General features: G+C 45.7%; 1 protein-coding gene across 2 annotated transcripts in view; it reads left to right on the top strand.

Moving 5' to 3' along the window:
• The first annotated feature begins 6766 nt into the window (after positions 1-6766).
• The window catches only part of Nurf-38 (Inorganic pyrophosphatase Nurf-38), a 35223-nt gene continuing 21414 nt past the window's right edge, over positions 6767-20575 (top strand). Inside the window, exons 1-5 of one of the 2 annotated variants that reach the window (XM_077649444.1) lie at positions 6767-7053; positions 7404-7725; positions 10827-10942; positions 14090-14209; positions 19055-19141. In XM_077649444.1, coding sequence (XP_077505570.1) covers positions 7003-7053; positions 7404-7725; positions 10827-10942; positions 14090-14209; positions 19055-19141 — 696 coding nt within the window. In that variant the 5' untranslated portion in view covers positions 6767-7002. The remainder of the gene's footprint in view (positions 7054-7403; positions 7726-10826; positions 10943-14089; positions 14210-19054; positions 19142-20575) is intronic. The other variant, XM_077649445.1, reaches the window with a different exon arrangement.

Genomic DNA, 20575 nt, shown 5'->3' with positions numbered 1-20575 from the left:
AAGACGCCATGCTACAACTCAAACAATAAATCATCGACAACAAGACGCAAGACAGCACAGTAATTCTGGTGCTCGATTTACAAAGCGCATTCGACAAAGTCAAACACTCAGCCATATTAGCACAAGTATCAAGACTCAGCGTAGGGGTAACGAGCTACAATTACAATCAAGACTTCTTGACCAACCAACTGCATGAACTTATCCTCGTCCGTGTTGGCGGCATTGTTTTTGAAATTTCAATATTATGTAAGAAGGAATTAAGTACCGAAAGGGGAGGACAAAACGGTTATGCAGAGGGAAAAACTAGGTCATTTGAACTGCTTAGCCGAAGTAACCTGAGCATCTTTGGTGTTTCAGCGCAATGATCCCCGGTACTGAGACTTCGTGGAGCCGATTTTGCCCCCGATATGTTGTCTTCTTAAGGGATGGGGATTAGAGTATATACGGAATGCACGATGCCACTGGCGTTCTTTCAATTTGCGCACAATGAGCACGTTTGAAAGCACCGAGAGTTTTTTTTTTCGTTGCGCGTGCATGTGAAGGAACCCGCCAACGGTGATACGAATCTCAAACAGCTCTTGCAGGATTTGCGAGACTGCGGTTTGCGGCAGCTTAGACGGCGCTAAAGATAACTGGCGTAAAAGCGTCGCCAACAGGAGCATCTGCACTGCATAGCTGAAGTTGCGGCTCCTCGGTCTCGAGCACAAGCGCATTGGACCCAGTCATGTACAAAATATTTCGGTCGCATAGAACTACTTGTTAAGAGGAAAGGGAAGCCACCGTATACCTTTCTCACTCCCGTTGGACACCTCAGCCGTGCCGTGAGGGGAGCATGAGGACTGCCTGCGCGAAGGGATGAAGGTGAGAGGGAAATAATAAAGAGATGCCGTAATAGAGGGCTCCAGAATAATTTCGACCACCTGCGGATCTTTAACATGCACTGACATCGCACAGCACACGGGCGCCTTCTACGTTCGGCCTGCTGATCAGGAGAACCCGGGTTCGAACCCGACCGCGGTGGCCGCGTTTCGATGGCGGCGAAACGCAAAAGGCGCCTGCGTGCTGTGCGATGTCAGTGCACGTTATGGCAGGGGCACCGCAACCGGGGGTGTATGGGAGGCCAGACCTCCCCAATAATTGTTATGGGGGCGGGAGGAGGGCTATAAAGACATGAATTACGGATGCAACCTTCTTCAAAGAATGTGATAGATAGCATGAAAGGGCGTCAAGTTCAGTAGTGAGGACCGATGCGAAAGCGTGGTTAAATATTTCTGCGCAATCATGATCAGTGTCTGCCTCGTGAGAGTCGTTTACCTGTCAGAATTTAGTAGGTTTGACGAGGCACTGTGTTAAAATGAGTGCTTGGCGTTACGAACTGCTGCGTTTGGCGGCACGGAACAACCTTTTCGTTTCGTTTTCCAGCCGTTTTAGGTATGCAGTCATCCACGGCTTATTTTTATTAGCTAGAAAGATGAGCCTCCGTACCATTGTATTAGTGAAATAAGCTTATTCATTCTGAAGCTCGACCGGTTTTCAAGAATTCAGTGAGCGTGAAACGGGGTTCGTACTCGAGTTAAAAAGGGGTTAGATCTTCAATTATTCAATCTTAGTTTCCCTTTTCGTGAAGAATTGTTGAAATCGCAGATGTGTGTTCTAAAGGAGAGGTAACTGAGAATAGAGCATGTTGGGCTTTGTAGCCGGTGATTTCTAGAAAGTAACTAGTGGATGTATAGATTCTAAGGACTATTAGCATCAGTTCGAGGGCTTGTATGGATTCTCGCGCAACGGGGGTTGGTTTCATGTATAATTGAGCGAGGTTAAAATTTAAACAAATTCATTATGTTCCTGGCTTCTGCATGACAGTCAGTGAGCAAGTAGCCACGTCCTGCCATTCAATGTCAGGTCAGTCGAAATAAAAAAGGCAAAATATCGGCATTCAGCACATGACAACAAGTTTAGTTTATTGGTGTTTAACGTCCCAAAGCGACTCAGGCTATGAGGGACGTCGTAGTGAAGGGCTCCGGAAATTTGGACCGCCTGGGGTTCTTTAACGTGCACTGACATCGCACAATACACGGGACTCTAGAATTTCGTCTCTATCGAAATTTGACCGCCGCGGCTGAGATCAAACCCGCATCTTTCGGGTCAGCAGCCGAGCGCCGTAACACAGAGCTACTGCGGCGGCTGCATGGCAACAAGCTCTTGTAGGCTACTGCTCAGATGACACAATTCTGGGTTTGTCTGCAGGGCCTTTAGTAAACGCCAAGAAACACTTATGGGGGTGCGTGACACATGGCGGATCATGAGTAGTACCCTCACAGCATGGTGGGATCCCGCGCCGTTTGTACACGCAAGACGCCGCGCTGCAAATCGCCCATGATATCTTCGGCCCGTTAATTCCAGGTCACACCAAAGCATTCTTAGCTCTGGATTTATCCAGAGCCTTTGATTGCGTTGAACATCATGCGATCATGACTGCAGTCTCCCCACTGAATGTGGATGCAGGTACGTATACCTACATTCAGGCATTTCTCACAGCACGCACGACTGAGCTTCACTTCGGCCTGGTCTCCTACCCCACATACTCTCTAAAGAGCTTCAACGCCCCGCAAGGGTCCGTCCTCTCACCTTATTTAATATTTATTTAATATTACTCTCATCCCCTTAGCCCAACAACTGGCAACCATTCCTCACCTGAAACATACCTTCTGTGCCGACATCACGCTATGGACTACCCATGGCAGTGAAGGCGCCGTAGTGGACACCCTCCAAGCAGCCGCCAGTATCACCCAAAATTGTGCAGTTAGCGTCGGACTTTCTTGTGTCCCAGAGAAATCCGAACTGCTCTGCATCCGTCCCAAGAACCGCACCTCCCTCTGCCTCCCATCGTCATCGAAATGGATGGCAGACTGGTACCAGAGGTCGATACCCTCCGGATACTAAGTATGCATACCCAGTGCGATGGGAAGAACACCACTACCCTCTGGAGACTGAAGCACGTAGTAGGGACGATCTCGCACCTCATACGCTTGGTCTCGGGCCACCTCAGAGGCATGAAGGAGCGCGATCTATGTCGCCTTCATCGCGCCTTGGTACTCAACCGTGTATTATATACTCCACCCCATATTTCCAGCTCTCTCGCCGTGACATTGACGTCTTGGATGCCTTCATTCGTCGGGCAGACAAGGCCGCCCTCCACCTTCCCATAAATACACCTACCGACCGACTCTTGCAACTAGGCCTTCACAACACAATCGGGGAACTTGTAGACGCCCACCATCGAGCACAATATCTAGGATTCACACAAACCGGCTCTGGCCGGCATATCCTTACATTGCCTTTAAACCCAAATATCGGCCAATGATCTAACATAACTCTCCATATCAAGACCCCTGCACCAAGAACTGCTTATTAAGCCACTCCCCAGTAACAGCTTTTCACCCCGAACACTACGGTCAACGCCATAGAGCTCGAGCTAAGTCACTCCACCGATATTATACGGCTCCGAACTGGACGCCGTATGGGTAGACGCAGCCTGCACAGGCGATGAAGCGGTCGCTGCCGTGTTGGACCACTCTCTCTCTCCCATTGGTACACACACACCACACCAGAGACAACTCCACTGAAGCTGCAGTTCAGGAAGCCGCCATTGTCAGCACACAAGCCAGGTAAGTGTTATCAGATTCAAAAATTGCAAACAAATTTCGCACGAGGCCGAATCCACGTTTCTGCTTTTCGCATACTGAACTCGCCTGGTGCACCCCTTCCCTGTCACGTGGAGTTGATCTGGGTGCCCGCACGCTCCGAAAATCCTGTAATCGAGGCCGACAACTATTTAGCTGGCAGCCTTCCTGCCGAGATTTATGGAGGAGCTCGCACGCACTTTCACCAGGTTGGCGCAGGCCACCACCGCACAAGCATGGCCATGGCACAAGTCCCTCAGCAATCGACAGGCAACCCTTTGGCGCAAATTACAAACATGCACTCTCCTTTCTCTCACCCTTTCTCACTATCACCCCTTTTTCTCAATTCATACTATACTCTCTGTCCCGAACCTGTCGCTTCTGCCTCCATCTCCTTTCTCATTGCCCGGCGGATCCTCCCCCGCGGGGCCTAGAGCACCTTAAGACCTGGGAGGACTGGGAGACCTTGCTGCGCTTCGAGAACCTGGTCGCGTAGACCATCGCTACCTACAGGTCTGCCACCGTTATGGATCGCATGAACATAAACGCTTGAATGCATTGGGGCCGTACGGGGGCCCGGGGGCCTGCTTGCTACAAACCCCTCTATATAATAAAGTTTTTAATGGTGATGATGATGACAAATAAGCCATAACGGTTCTATATCGAATGCGACGTTAACAGCAGAGCATGACATACTTCGGTGAACTGCAACAAGGACCCCGCGGCCCCGCGAGCCTTTCGGATCGTTTCGGTATACGAAACATTTGGGAAAGTCAATATCAAGATTTCAGCTTCAGATACATTGCTGTTTAGCCAAGTTTCACTGAGTATATCTGTATGTTGCTCCTAGATGAAGAAATTTCGTTCGATATGAGTTGGCGCTTCGGAAGAAGAAAGCTGCGAATCTTAGTTTATGGTTTGTTTTATTGGGGTTTAACGTCCCAAAGCGCCTCAGGCTATGAGAGACGCCGTAGTGAAGGGATCCGGAAATTTCGACCACCTGGGGCTCTTTAACGTGCACTGACATCGCACAGTACACGGCTCCATCCAATTTTGGCTCCATCAAAATTCGACCGCCGCGGCCGGGATCGAACCCGCGTCTTTCGGGTCAGCAGCCGAGCGCCATAACCCATAGCATCCGAGTGAACAGGGACTTTGAGAATAGGTAGACCCTATCGAAGGGGGATATGGAAATAGTGTGCCGCCAGTGCGCATGCGCAAAGCAGTAACGTCCCTCGGTTTATTGTCCTGCGCATGTACACTGGCACCCCGCTATTACCCTATCCCCCTAATCGGTAGGGTCCCCCTATTCTAAACGTCCCTAATGTCACGGAAAACGTGAGTACATTGGAGGGTATTTTGTGCGTTGACGTACGCTTTGTTAATGCGCAGTGACGGGGTGACTGCTACGCTGTTTCCTTAGCGGGGTTGGACGATGGGAAAAAAATCGGTTTTGAGGAAAAGAAATGGCGCAGTAACTGTCGCACATATCTCGCTGGACACCCGAACCGCGCCGTAAGGGATGGGCTAAAGGAGGAACTGAAAGAAGAAAGGAAGACAGAGGTGCCGTGGGCGAGAGCTCCGGAATAATTTCGACCACCTGGCTACTGAGCAGGAGCACCCGGGTTCGAACCGGACCGCGGCGACAGCGTTTCGATGGAGGCGAAACGCAAAAGGCGCCCGTGTGCTGTGCGATGTCAGTGCACGTTAAAGATAATAATAATTTGCGTTTCGCCTCCATTTCCCCTGGTAAATATAGGTATAGGTGTTTGCCCACGAAAAGTCTTGTCCAATGCTGAAGTTGGTGTCTTTTAATTCGCGGTCATTCGATAGGAGTGCGTCCTTAGTTTTCTGAATAAGCCTGCCCGGAAGCCAATTTCATATGGGGGGAAGAATTCAGTGCACTAAAGCATGTAGCTATTGCGGACAACGGCGTTTTTGCTCTCTTCTTTTGAGCATAAGCTTTATATCTCGGTTGTGAAATTAAGTTGGAATTCAGTGCTTGTCCTGCACGCTTCTTAATCTGGTTCTTGTCATCCCACCACGGATAAATGCTTTGATTATTCCCATTATTCATTGTGGTCGGAAGAAGATAGGCACTCACGTCAGTGAGAGCAGGATGGCACCTGTAACCTAGGGCAAGTAAAATAAAATTGAAGCTGAAGCTGAGTTTTTATCCAGACAACAAAACAGAAAACAAGGAAAAAAGAGAGAATAAGATAGTCAGAAGCTTCGATTTGCACTCGATGCTACAGTGCGCGGCCAATACTATATACCATCAATGTCAACGGCACTGGTTTCTACTGCACGCCGAAACCATGCCCGCTCACTCAAAGCGTTGGACGCACTCGATTGCTCCAGAAGATAAGTGTGTAGGCTATTCAAGTGCGCCCCCACAGCTATCTGTAACGGCTATCAAAGAAACACAGCCGCGGGGACCACAAGCACGCTTCACTCCCTTACACTACGGAAAGGCGTTCATCCGCGGAAACGCTATGAAGACTGCGGGTGTGATTGTCTGTGCAAAACAAGCCCAAGGCCTACTTTTGGACAGTGAGTTTCTTCGGTGAGTAGTCCACATGGTTTTAATTTTTCGGCTTAATTAGTAATAACTGCCTAAACATGCATGATCAATAATACGCAGCCATTACGTATTGTCTCTCGAGAGGGCTGAAAGCATATTGTTCTCTTTGCGCTGATATGACAGCACACTGCAGTTGTGTTGTTGACAATATAGCTTGGTAGTCTATAAATGTAGTCTATAGCCTACATTAGCAAACTACCTGCACACAGTGCAGTGTCGCTATCGGTATAAACAAAAATCCCCATAAACGCCAATTAGCTCTACGTTGAAAAGAAAAATAAATGCACTAGCTACGTTCGCACTGTCGGTAATTTAAATTGTGTGGCGATCGGAAACGTTCTACCAGCGCCTGCGACATCAGAAAGAGGTATAACTGCAACAAACTAGCTGATGTGCACGGTTCAAGCGCAGGCCATGGTTGCAGCAATTCGAAAATTTGCCAGAGCAACCTTCCTAAACAGTCGTAACGCCGTACAGGTGGCGACATCTGTCGCTGCAATCTTTTCCTGTTTCAATGGCGACCCTTTCTTTCGTTAGCGAACATTTTCGGAACTGCATGTAGCACCGACACGCTATCATGATGTCTTGTAGAAAGTTTAGTGCCCATGTTCAAGCCAGGTGTGCACATTAGGTGTGAACTTATGACACTGAAAGGCCTTCGTCGGCGTTCAGAGCCGATTGGGCTGCTACGGTGTAGGGTACCTTTTTCTCATCCAATGTGTTGAGCGTACCAGCATGCTATTTCAAGGGGCCATTGGACTGACTGTCATCTTACTGCTATCACAGGTGTGTCTGAATATTTTATTTTAGCCTTCGATGACTTGTCGAATAGTTCCGCAAGGCCGCTTTGGGGAGGCATGTTAGCTCTATCTGTCTGTTAATGAATGGGCGCATTTCTTTTCAAATTGAGAAAGCGGCGTTTGTACGGGTTGTTGTGTGGCGAAATGAACTCATTTATTCAGTTATTTTCAATGTTGTCATGCAATCTGACATTCACACAATATAAGTTGCCACGAGCTTTATCGCGGAGTCGATGGTGCGGGTGCAAGTGCATATGCGCGTTCATATTTATAATCCGCTGACGTTGGCTACATTGATCCGCTGACTTATTTTCAGCTTTCTTATTTCACCGACAGGTGCCGCCGCTGTGGCAGCCAGCGTCGGAGATGCTTTTACACGTGGGGAAGGCCTTTACGACCGGCTTTCTGCGGCTGCGAGGTGTCTCATTCAGCTTGGCGAACGTGTCACGAACCATGGCCTACTCAACTGTCGAGAGGGGTTCACCCAACACCCTGACCTACAAGCTGTATTTTCGTAAGTTGCTTACCGCATGTGGTCCTGTCCTTTTTTCTATGATGGGCGATTTTCTGGTTTTGGCGGCGTCTGGCATGGCCTTGGACAGTTACTCCACTGTTGAACGGGGAAGTCCGAACTCCGCGAACTACAGCATGTATTTCCGTAAGTTCTGACGAATGCATGTATTGTTCGTCTGCTTTCGTGGGGTCTGTTTGGTGCCTGAGGTTGTGCCTGTTCAAAGCATTTATGGAGCTTACAGCGCCTAATGATCCTGCTTGGGCTTGACCAGCATGCATTACTATTACAGGGTGAAAACTAGGACGTTCCTCTGTCCTGATTTATTATTTGCTAGTTCGCATATACCTGACATTGCATTGATATACAGCAAGAACCAGTGTACTTTTAAGTAACTCTGATATCTAGCGTTGATGCGCGTATGCAGTCTGCAATCGTAGTGGTTGCTCGTTGTACACCAAGTTTCGTTGCATTGTGTAGCAGGTATCCGCTTAAGTAATCTTTTTGCTTATTCACTGCTGGAACACGAATGGATTTGAAGCATTTTTTTTTCTTGTACCGATAACGCGTGCTCCAGCTTCTGGCTGATGTGGTGCACATGATCTTAATCGTATTTTGCCTTCATGTCTTTGCATCGCTCATGTCTCTTCATGAGCTATTGTACGCATTTAGATTTTTCCTTTTTTCGTGTCTGTTTCCTGTGCTTCTAAGTGCATTTCTTTTTTTCCTTAAGTAGACTGCCACCGGATGCTCTGGCTGTAATCCAGGTGTTGAATAGGGCCATACAAGCTCCCACAGTGCTCTTTTTATCAGTGTCCGTTCGTAACGCGTTATCTGACAAGTCCCGCGTCACTCACGTTGTTTCAGAGATGCCTGAGCAATCAGCCTTTCTTGTAAAGGTATAACGACTCAAAGTGGCTCAAGGCGATGTAATTATTGTCTTCTGCTTCTCCGCGGTATGTCGTGCGAAAAACGTCGTTTTGTACGACTTCTAATGCCGCTCCACAAAGAATCAATTGGGCAGGTCGAAATGTCTATTTCAGGATCTGTAACTTAGCAACACCCTTACCTGCGCAGCTTTCGAGTCCATGCGGGCACACCTGAAAACACTGTGGCTTTCTAGGTTGCATGCCCCTTGTGCACCATTTCATGCACTGTTTACTCAAATTTTCTGGTAGCCTAAACACTTTTTAGTCATGTTAGGACGTTTGTGCAGCAGTGGGGAATAGTGTTTATTTTGTTCTTGCATGTGAATCGCTTTGTTCTGGTTATTCTGTGTTTACAGCAGGCGTGGCAAGTAATTTTCAGCTTCGAATAGATTATCTGCTGCATCATATGACAAATCCCCTAGAGGTCTAGTGTAACATGTACTGTGCACAAGTGGCACAGCTGGCGGCTTGTGCAGCTTGCAGGGCAATTTCGTTTCACAGCGATTGCAGTCAGAGATCACAGGCTTTCTTGCTTTTCTGCTTTTGCTTTTTGTGCTTTTTCTGTTTTGTGTGTGTGCATCCCTTCTGTTTGAAATGTGGGCAGGTGGCATCCGTTTCAGATCAAACGTTGAGTCTCTAATAGAGCTGCCTTTGGCCAAAGGTTTCGATATATCAGAAAATGTTTAGGCTTGAGTACAAGGTATTTGGGTGCCTGCATTTTAACACAATTATCAATATTCCTTACTGCCTAATCATTCCTTACTTGCTGCACACTTATTCATTTCTTGCTGGCTCAGATTGCTTAATATGAGCTCATGCTTTTATGATACATGTTCTTGAATCAACCTCATCATGAAAGTGTAAGCTTGTATGCTGCATTCTGTAGGAACAGGAACCTCAGATGATGTTGTAAACAAATTTTACTGTGAGTGCAATTAAAACAGCTGAATTTCCGAAATCCATGGTACAGGTCATGTTGAACCATACAATATGTGTCTGGAAAGTAACAAGAATGAAATTGTTGCTTCCCTGGGACTTCTACCCTACAAGGAACATGTCGAGGACACTTAAGCTAGGGTTCCAGGTACTTGGCAGCAACCTTGTCAGTTGTTTGGTGCCCAGAAGTTCTGAGGGGTTTGTTATCATGGTTCCCTTATAGAGTACATCATCGTGGTACAAAAACAGGCCAGTTTGGAACATTGCTGCATGAAACAATTCTGTGTGAAAATTAGTAACAGTGCATTGTTGTTCAGCAAACAAACCAGATTTTACGAGATGTCACTTAAGGTGAATTCTGGGGTTTTGCGTAAGTGGCTGAGAGCAAGCTGCTTAATACAAAGGAGCCTCATCACCCTACCCCAAGAAGGCTTACACGAGCAAATTGAGAATTGCCGTCAGTACTTATTGTTGTTTTTGATCCTTGGGAAATCTTTCACAAGAAATTGGTAGCACAGTGCCTGATGGAAGGTCAGGAGTTTTGCTGAAAAGCTTCTTGATGCTTAGTGAGATGGTTCTTTTTTGCATGGTAATATGCTGCTTCTTACTTCATTAGCTGTGAAAGTTTTTGAGTGGAAGACTAATTCCACAGGTTTCAAATCTGCCCATACTTTTCCTTCAAGAGATGAGTGGCCAATGTCCAAAAGCAGTGGTTCTGAACATGCTTACAGCTGAAAATTTCTAGCAGGGCTGCCAAGAATGATGTAAGTGCACTGGAAGCATCTGCATTCTCAAGGGTCAGACTTAGAGGGACAAAAATTTATGGAGTCTTTTCAACACAACACTTTTTAAAACTAATTCTAATTACTTTCTGGTCACCCTTGATGGGGTATTCGTGGTCATAATGAGCAGTGCTTTTGAGTATTTAATGTTTCTTTTCTTTGTGTGCAAGTTAGTGTAGCAAATGTGGGCGTTAATATTATACATGAGGGAGAAGCAAGCTTTTTGCCACAAAGCACAATTTGAAGTACCATATCAGTTCTGCAGCAGTGGGGAATAGTGCTTGTTTTTTTCTTCCTTGGAAATCTCTTCATTCTTGTTATCATAAGTTTTTGGGAGACTTGGCAAATAAGTTTCAGATTGATTATCTGCTGAATCGTGATAAATCCATTATTTCACCACGGTGGATTCAGTATACAATAAGCAGAAATTTTTCTTGGAGCGCACCCATTCTTACTCTTCACAGGGACGCACTTCTAACTTGAAAGAGAGCTTGTATTGTTGTTCTAGGTTTCATTTCCAGTGGTGCCACAGTGCAATGGGAGAATTGCTGATGTTTGTGGTAAGCGTTTGTTAATAACTGCTGTCACTGTTGCCTTACAGGTAAAGGAGATCAGTACATCTCTCCCTTCCATGACATTCCCATGTTTGCGGATGAAAGTAACCGCATTTACAACATGGTAGTGGAAGTCCCCCGCTGGACCAATGCCAAAATGGAGGTTGGTGTCTTCTCATGCAGTCTGTACAGTTCTATTGTTAATTGCTCATGTGATTTTGCTCTTTTGCGTCTACTTTATACGGATGAGAATAATAAAAAATTAGGTCTAGAAATAGAGGATATGAAAAGTGGCTTTCAAAAACTCCTCTTGCTTTGGCACTCAGGTGCCCCTTTCTCCTACCTTAGCATTTTGCGCATAGCAGTGGTGTTCTCATGATATGCTGCAAACTGTCTTGGTATGAAAACGCCTAATAATGTTACCAAAGTGGATGCACAAAACACTGCCGGCATTAAGTTCAATCATTGACACACCTTTGGAAAGTATAGTCTTTGCAGGCCAGTGCCCCAGGGCTTTGTCACATCTAGGATTTTTAACCACACGCATTTTGGCTGCAAAATCAGGAAGGTGTACTGCAAATGTTTGGTCAGCTGCTTCAGTCAATTCTACAGTGGTACCTCACTGTACAAAGTTCAAAATGTGCAGTGGCCGATGCAGGTGAAGAAAGGAATGCATGCAGCACTGACAGGTGCAGCTTGTGTAGTGTGCAGCTTGAGAGTCGTGCAGGAATAAACCAGCTAGTCTGAAAAGCTTTACTGTACCCCAGCTGTGGTGGAGTGGTCTGCACTATGAAGCTTGGATATTATCTCATCATGTGTAGTAACTGTTGTGCCATGTTCTTTTTTTCGAACATTTTTCAAATTGCTAAAATAAGTGGTTTTCTAGACGTTATGAAAGGAAAGTTCAGGACCACTGTTGCTAGCTACAAACTGTGTCATCTTTTTCTGGGTGGAAAACTTTGTGCATTTTGCACTGCAGTGTTCCAGTATGATGTGCTTTCTGCGATTATGCAAGACATGTCCTTAAAGTGAATTCCAGTTGAGTATGATAAGAACATGAAAAGAAAGCTGTGTTCACTACTGGGTAAAGTAACGTGTAAGCTGATTTTTGACACGATTCACTGCCCTTGTTTTTATATTTGTGGCAGCATGCACTAAGTCTTGCATGGCCAAGTTATGTCTCCTGTCGAAATACTGTCCTGCCAGAAACTGTTTCAAGTGTAGAAAAAAGTGAAAATCAGCATGCGTAAGGTCAGGGCTGTGTGGGGGATGGCTGAAGACATTTCATCTGAACTGGTCCGCAAGAACCCACATGCTCCTCAGTCTGTAAGGCCATGCACAAGCCATGCAAGTTTAGCCTTCCATGTAAATTGTTCCATGTTGCTTTGCGCACTTTCTGCACAGCGCAACAATACTGATCAGTATTGATGACGCAGTTAGAATTTCAGGCAAGTGCTAGTTCATCACTGCTGCTGTCAGCTTTTTAGCATGCAACGACATAATTGTGACACCAACCTTGCAGTGGGTGGGAGGCTATATCAGAGTGACAGCTTTTCACTTAGTACTGGGCTACAGAGACTGCTTCCATGGAACTTTGCACAAACCAGGTCAGAGCCACATGTGAAACTTCATTTTGGCACTTTTGGAACTAACCTTATGTGTGCACTTTGTGTATGTATGCCATAGCAATGTTAACTAGGCTCATACATTTGCCTTGGACAGGTTATACCATGAAACTCGTAAGTACATTGAATGGACTCACAGTCGCACAAGTATGTGGAACTACCTTTCTCGTGAACAGTATTAACGTGACAGTGTTAAAGGTCTCATTCGGCGGCATACCTGCTGTCAGTGTTGTGACTGGAAGATACCGATTGGTTGAGAGGGTAGCAACGTAGAAAAGCAGTTTGACTTAAAAGAAAAAAGTGAAGTAAAATCAAACTGCTGTCCTTTGGGTCGGTTGCCAGGCACCAAACCTCTACAACACTTGGGAATGTTTGTTCAGTGCGATAAATGGAGGCCTTGTATGAGCACCTCACACCACACAGTGGGCCGCTTTACAGGAACACTTAGTTAATTAGGGTCAATAATTATCGTCACCAATTAATATGGACAATGATATGTAATAAAGCAGTATGTGATGGCAACAAATGTGTCAATGTTGACCTAAGGGTGTGCCAGGGACCCCTAAGTCACCGTAGGTACCATTGTCGCATCATATTCCTAAGGTGAATTGCAGTGTCCTCTAAATATTTCACTTCCTTTGCGAGCAAGGAAGTCAGAAAACAAATTTGCAAGTGGGTACACCACGTGCAGTGGTGCAGACCTTAATGGGAGACATTGGAATCAAGTACTGAAAAATATTGGCGACTGCACTTCACTCGGAGAAAGTGCTGGTATCAACTTGGATGTACTGAGACAGCCAAAACCTACTACCTCTTTGATGATGGAAATGCAAAGCCCCTCAGAGCGCAAATAAAACATGTAGTGCCCACAAACCATCTGCTAAGTGCAATGAATTGGGGGATACTGAGCAAGATTTATTTTACTTTTTACCTTGAGTGTTCTTTATTTACATGTGCCCTGTGGCTGCAGCATTCCAATCAAAACAACACCATTTGGGAACTCCAAAAACACACATAGAACCAAGTGGAATCTGATAGGTTCCATTTGGTCTCCAATTGTTTTCAGTAGTAGTAGTAGCAGTGGTAGTGGTAGTAGTAGTAGTAGCAGTAGTAGTAGTAGATCTTTTCTGACTTGGATCAAGCATTCAATACCATTTGGAATGTGGAAACCAGTATGTCTAAAGTCAACCTGTGTGCTGCTTTAAAATTTGCCCCTTAAGCTCCAGGTGTAGGTGGAGGACAGATGCACTTTTTGTGTGGATGTGTGTGCATTTGTATTAGATTTACTTATCTATGGTTGCCTAGGGAATTTTCAGGTGTGAATCGTGCCACCATATATAAGAGCTGGATGTGTTTTCTGAGTGCCTATTAGTGCATGGGCTTGATGGCCTGTGTCATTTTTGTTGGGCAAAGTTGGGGGTTTTGTTCACCTGTTAGCATAGGTGAGCTACCAAGAATGATTGCACTATTGCTGTTAGTCATTGCATTCAGTCATTACTATCTAGCTGCATCCTGTCATATTTGTAGTAGTACTTGTTTTTTTCTTGAATTGTAGTTTCTGATGCACTGCTGTTCATTTTGAGCCAGGTGCTGTTTCCCACAGTTAACTACAGTGGAGAGATCTATAACATCTTGTGCCACCTACAACTTAGCTGCATCTTTTGTGACATGCTTTGTTTCCTCAGATCGCCACCAAGGAGCCGCTGAATCCAATCAAGCAGGACGTCAAAAAAGGGAAGCTGCGATATGTTCATAACTGTTTCCCCCACCATGGCTACATCTGGAACTATGGCGCCATCCCACAGGTGCTGTCAGTTATTAAGTGGCCTCTCTTTACATTGAGCGCTTGATAAAAATCTTTCCCTGCCGTGGTGGCTTAGTGGTTAGCGCGCTTGGCTGCTGAGTCCGAGGACATGGGCTTGATCCTGGCCACCACAGCCGCATTGCGATGGAAACGAGACCAGTGCTTAGTCTGGCTCCATCGAAGGGGGGTCTCTAGTAATCCGAGCACAGGTGGAGAGGGAAACAAAAATAGAGAAAGCGGCTGGCAGCCTCTTTTATCGTTTCATACAAAGGGAAGAAATCATGTTTAGAGGTAGTTGTTTGCTCAGTTTATAACACAGACCTGAAACACAGTCTGCACGCTTTGCCGGTTTGCTCGTCGTAGTGTAGCCTTGAAGCTCTATGGCCAGCTCTGGACTGATTTGAGGTGTGAGGGCATGGGTTTCTCTTTTTCTTCCGGTCTTTGTGTAGTGCTGTTGACTCTTTATTTTTCTTCATCTCAGGTTTTAGAAAGCATGATAATGGTTATTACTAAAAATCAGTGAAATTTTTGAAATGATGGGGAAGAAATGTTCCGAACACTACTGACAAAAAAAAAAATTACAAGATCACTGTGGCACCCGCATTGGAGGAATGCGTAAACAGTGACGCCTCCTCGCCCCTCTTTGCCTAAAGTAATTAAGCTCCATCATTGCCCATTTAGAGTTATCAAACTTGGCGCCACGCTTAGTTTTTAAATTTGACGCCACTTTTGTTCCAGCCCCGCCCACTTTTTGGACATTTTTGGCTCTAATTAATTACCTAATTAACCCACCTTTACCATTTTGTCACTTGCACATCCTCTTTCGATGCTCTATCCGATGATACCATTCTTTTTCCGATATACTAACTAGTTCCTCTGTTATAGGACCGAGATTATCTAGTCCGTGCCAAAACCGCCTACATAGCCATACAATGCTTACGCATTAATAAAACAATGATTGCCTGCTTCGGATTCATGCAGTCCCTTCGGTCTAGCTGGGGGGTTGTCTGATCCCTTGTCACAACTGGTGGGGTCTGAGACCCCCTCCCGACTTTAAGCCCTGGGCAAAGCGCAAGGCATCTATATACTATGCAAGGTCAGTGTGCGTTAAGCGATTCCCAGGTGGTTGAATTCACTCCAGAGCCCTCCGCTATGCCATCCCCTCAAAGCCGATGTCTTTTTGAGATGCTAAACCCCATATACCATTCAATAAAAAGCTGGAGGGGCACTTAAGCTGTGCTTTGAGGGCATGATGCAATAGCATTAATTTGCTAATTCCCATGTATGCAGAATTAGTCGTTTCTGTGCTTTACATTCATAGATCCTTGAGAATCCTCATAAAACTGCTGGCTGATTGACGTAGCAGTTAAAAGATGGAGATGCACCACTGTCCTGGCAGGTGGCTGTTTCAAACACTGCCACTGGTGGGGCTTGTGAGACCCAGGTTGCTCTTTCCGAGCAATCTCGTGACCACTCATCAATTAAACTGCCACGGTGGGCAGTTTACTCACAATCCAGTGGTTAGGTTACGGTGACGTCACAAGGTCACGTGACCTAGGTGGGCCACAGCCGCCGAGTTTTCCATCAAGCGGGACCCTTAACACGCTCGCGTTAAAATTCCATGAAGCTTCTTGGAAGAATTGTGAAATGTGGTTGGGCCAGGATTTATCATTGCTTTATGAATGTTGGAGGACTGTGAATTTGATGCTGGATTTTTTGTTTTGCTGCATTCATTTCTGTCAACCCTTTTGGAAGAATTCTGAAATGTGTTTGGGCCAAGTCTTTTGATACTTTTTTTTACTGCAAAAATATGGCCATTCACACAGTGTGAAAATGCTGGCATTTATCTGTAGCCTCCGAGAGTTAATCCTGCACCCTCCAGAAACACCAGCCATCTCCCCACTGCACCACCTAGCTAGGGGGTTGTCCACCCACCCACCGCCACCCGCAGGCCATTGCCGTGCCCGATCCCCACCCACCTTCACCCTCCAGAAGTGCCATCACCACCCACCCCACCTAACTCTGGCCTCCAGGAGCACCCCCCACCACCAACCCACCTACCTTCACCTTCCACAAGGCCTCTATGCACTAGAAGCCAACACAGCAGTAGAACAGAAAAGCGATGGCAAAATTGAATTTAAAGACTTGGTGGGAAAGCCAGCAGAAGCGCCACCCACTAGCCTTTTCCCCACCTCCATCGGTAGGGGCCTGCCAGCCAGCCACTACCACCCTCCAGAAGTGCCACCGGCCTCCGCCCACCTTCACCCTGCAGAAAAATTTCCCTTTGTCTGGCCTCAGATGAGAGGGTAAAGCATCAAAGCAATCATCAGGGCTAAATCCAACTGCTTTCACAGAATTATTGCATTAATGTCTAATCATCCTGCATTTTCTTTATCAGCAGTGGGAGAATGATGCTGACTTTTTTTTGTCAGCATCCGATTAGCCATCAACCGCTGTAAAGTTCTCAATCACCGGTTACTTATGTAACATTAACATGCACCACAGGGTTCTCCCCAGAAATTCTTGAGAGGTGGACATTTGTCAACTGGAAGAGGGTGGAGGGGGAATTTGGTCCCGAAATTTAGACTCCTTAATAATGGGACAAAAGCGCAAGAAGTTTGGAATTTCTTATTAAACGCAAAGGTAATAGGTTTAGTACATCACAGGACTGTGGGGAGAGAAAGATGCGTACGATCTGAAGAACTTAGTCGCTGAATACATTGAAACGTGGATTTGTAGCATTGTAATGGGCCCAGGTTCATTTCTATCTGGTCGCGTGGAAAAAATCGTACATCGACCTGACCTGCTTGATTTTTTATTTGCTGCCAGCAGCAACACACCTACATAAAAATTTGTCGTTTGATCGCTGTCGGTGCGAAACAGCTGTAGTTTTCCAGTGACTGCAAGCAGCTGTTCATAGAAAGGAAATGGCAAGGAGGAAGCAAAGCTCGCTCCACACACTCCACACGTGCGGGTTCCCGCGCCGTTGTCGCGGTGGCTGCTTCAGTCACAGTGTCACAGTTGCTGGCTGTCGAATCTGGAATCTCTCCTAAGTCACAGGGGTAGGGAATAAAGTGAATGAAAGAAACAAAAGCTCTAGAGTCAACCCGTGCCACAGCAATGTGCTGGAGGGTGCAGTTGCAGCTCGTGTGTTCGTATCATCCGTAGTGGCGCGAGACAGTGTTTGGAGCACGTGACATTCTGCACCTTGTGCAAAATGCACGTAGGCCAGTAAACTTTAGATTCGTATCACCCCGAAATTCGTATAAACTCTGATCGTAACGTTCTATTCTACAAAAGCTAGGCCTAGCACTGTCGATTCTGTGCACCATTGTTGGGCAGCGGGACTTAGTCATGAGGAGTGCAGAAATCTATGTTGTTTGTCGCATTTTACTTGGCGAAATTGAGGGGAGAATGGCCCAAACGTACAGTATGAAATTGTTTTGGCCAAAAGTAGTTGCACAAAACAAATACAACAGTTTTCTTAATTTCCGTATTGGAGTTGGCTTGTTTTGAATCTTGGGGATTTGGGATGATACGCTTAATTCGCATGCTCCTGGGGAACTTGCATTGAGAGTTCACTGCAGCTGTTACATGGTTCTCATGCTGCAGCTATTGCAGTGACAGCTAATTTGTAATTGTGACAGGCGAAGATAAGGTTGGTAGCTCTTCATAATTGCGAGCCTTGTTTTGGTTTGTCAGTTTTTGAGTAGCTTTCATATGGGACAGTAAAAGTACTATAACTGCAAAGCAAGTCAGGTGTATGTGTTGGATGTAATATTTAACTTGCTTTAACCAACATTTTGAGCATCCAAGGTTTATTGAAAGTCTAGTTTTCATATCTTCACATGTTTCTGCTGATAGAATTGGTCTGACGTATTCTGATTTTCTTCTGAGGTATAAGTTCTTGGCCACTATATTTTTTACATAAGCTGCCGTGGTGGCTGAGTGGTTGTGGCGCTAAGCTACTGACCTGAAAGACACGGGCTCAGTCCTGGCCACGGTGGTTGCATTTCGATGGAGGCAGATTACTAAAGGCCCACGTACTCTGCGATGTCAGTGCGAGTTAAGGAACCCCAAGTGGTCGAAATTATCCGCAGCCCTCCATTACAGCATCCCTCATATCCTGAGTCGCTTTGTAACATTTTACCCTGTAAAACCAAAATATGTTTTTGACATGAGAAATTATTTTGACTTGTCATTTAGTGTAGTTAGCTTGTACACAGTGATGTACACACACATATGTTGCAGTTACCTGGGAAAAATTTCCTATTTTTAGTCTACTTTTGTGCAAATTTCTTGCTTATCAGACCACTGTTCCTAGTAAAAACTACATATTTGCTATCTCAGAACACTTATCCATCACTTGACTTATTGGTCGCTTTTTTGTCTCAGTACCACTAGCGTGAAGCAGAAAGCGTCAATATCTTAGTCAGCTTTTCTGGATCAGCTGCTTCTCTGGGCTTTCGAATAGTGTATTTTGGTTAGACCCTGTGAATGTATTTAAAGAGCACAGTAAGGAGAAGAATAATGCTCATCTGATTGTAAATGTGAGTGTGTCTGAATAATTTCACTTAAAATCTGTCTGAATATGGCAGATCACTAGCATGGTTGATTGGAACTGCACTCACCAGGCATTCAGTAGAGTAGTTATCACGGCATAAAAACTATTCTTTGCCTGATTCTGTTCTGGAATCCTAGAATGGACTAGTGTGCATTGACCTGGCTTCGAACTGTGCGCACGTGTACAATTCTGTAGGTGAAAAATGTGGCACAGTAAAACGTTTGACCTTGTTTTTTGTTCTCTCTGCTTGTGTACATTGTGGGCTTTGTATTTTCGTTGTAGACATGGGAAGACCCGAACCACACTGACAGCAAGACCAACTGCAAAGGAGACAATGATCCAATTGATGTCTGCGAGATTGGTTATCGGGTGAGCTCCTGAATATTTGTCTTGTGTACACCGATGATTATCTCTGTGATCTAGGTCACATGGCAACAGCCATGACGTGTGCCGATTTTCAGCATGCTTGACCTGGAATCCAAGTGTGTTAATCGGGCATGTTTTCTGTGCATGATTACTGGTATTGTGGACCAATATGGTATCGTTTGATGCAGTGATTCATTACTTCCTGGAGCCGCCGCGGTGGCTGAGTGGTTATGGCCCTCGGCTGCTGGCCCAAAAGACGCGGGTTCGATCCCGGCCGCGGCGGTTGAATTTCGATGGAGGCGAAACTCTAGAGGTCCATGTGCTGTGCGATGTCAGTGCACGTTAAAGAGCCCCAGGTGGTCGAAATTTCCGGAGCCCTTCACTACGGTGTCTCTCATAGCCTGAGTCGCTTTGGGACGTTAAACCCCCATAAACCATAATACCATAAACTTCGCCGCAAGCAAAAATGTCGTTTAGTTTCTTTTTTCGTTCGTTTGGCATTGTCGTTTCGCTGCCCCCTATAAACCAAACCAAACCATTACTTCCTGGCTGCAAGGATTTGTCAACATGATAATGTTTTAATGCCATCAGCAAACGTGTATTACAGCACAGGCACTTGCAAGAATGTGCTATTATATTTCAGACACTGGCATTGATATGAGCGTGCTAGTAATAACATCCAAAGGTGGGGTCAGTTTAGCCATTTTTGCATTGGCCAACACCTCGTATGTAAGATTTCTGCAGAACTTTTCTGATCATTGAAGCCATGAAAAAAAAACTAAATTTTTTGCCATTTTAAGAACGTAGCCATGAACTGAAGGGTGTGCGTGCACTTACCCGTGTGCCCCTCAATGTTTGGCTGCACCTTCAGGCAGCAAGAAAATTCAGCTTTTTCATGGCTTCCATGTTCCATGACTTTCTTGGGCACTTGTACATGCTTTGACCTTTGCTTACTTAATTTTCCTTACAATCTGAACTTGCAAAAACACCAAACCTGCAGTCTGATAAAGCTACTTTCATGCACACAGTGGTATGTTTAAAGGCAAACACAAAAGAGAACGTCAAGGTGTTAAGGAGAAGACTATAATGAAGGGGAACTGAGAGATGAAAACTGCAAGACTGTTTCCCTGTCTCTGCAAAATGTGAGGCTGTTTGGTGCCATTGCCCAGCCAATGGCCGCACACACTGGCATATATATGCTCGCACATTGTAGGCCATGCAGAGTACACAGGTCACATGTTCAGAGAGATAGCCTTCTTTCCATTTCATTGTTGCATGCTACAGAACCAAGGTTTCACCTTTGAGTATGTTCTTGCATAGTGTTGTCAAAGCTGGCACTGTGATAAGCTTCGTTGCTTCTGTGCAAGACTAAGCCTTGGGACTGGGAAGTGTGTTCAAAGTGACTCGTGGAAATGGTTGCAGCCCGCGATTCCTGTG

This window comes from Amblyomma americanum, chromosome 1, assembly GCF_052857255.1.
Source record: "Amblyomma americanum isolate KBUSLIRL-KWMA chromosome 1, ASM5285725v1, whole genome shotgun sequence".
NCBI classification, from domain to species: domain Eukaryota; kingdom Metazoa; phylum Arthropoda; class Arachnida; order Ixodida; family Ixodidae; genus Amblyomma; species Amblyomma americanum.
The sequence above is the reverse complement of the archived record's forward strand: the minus strand, read 5'-3'. Positions and strand labels throughout refer to the sequence as shown.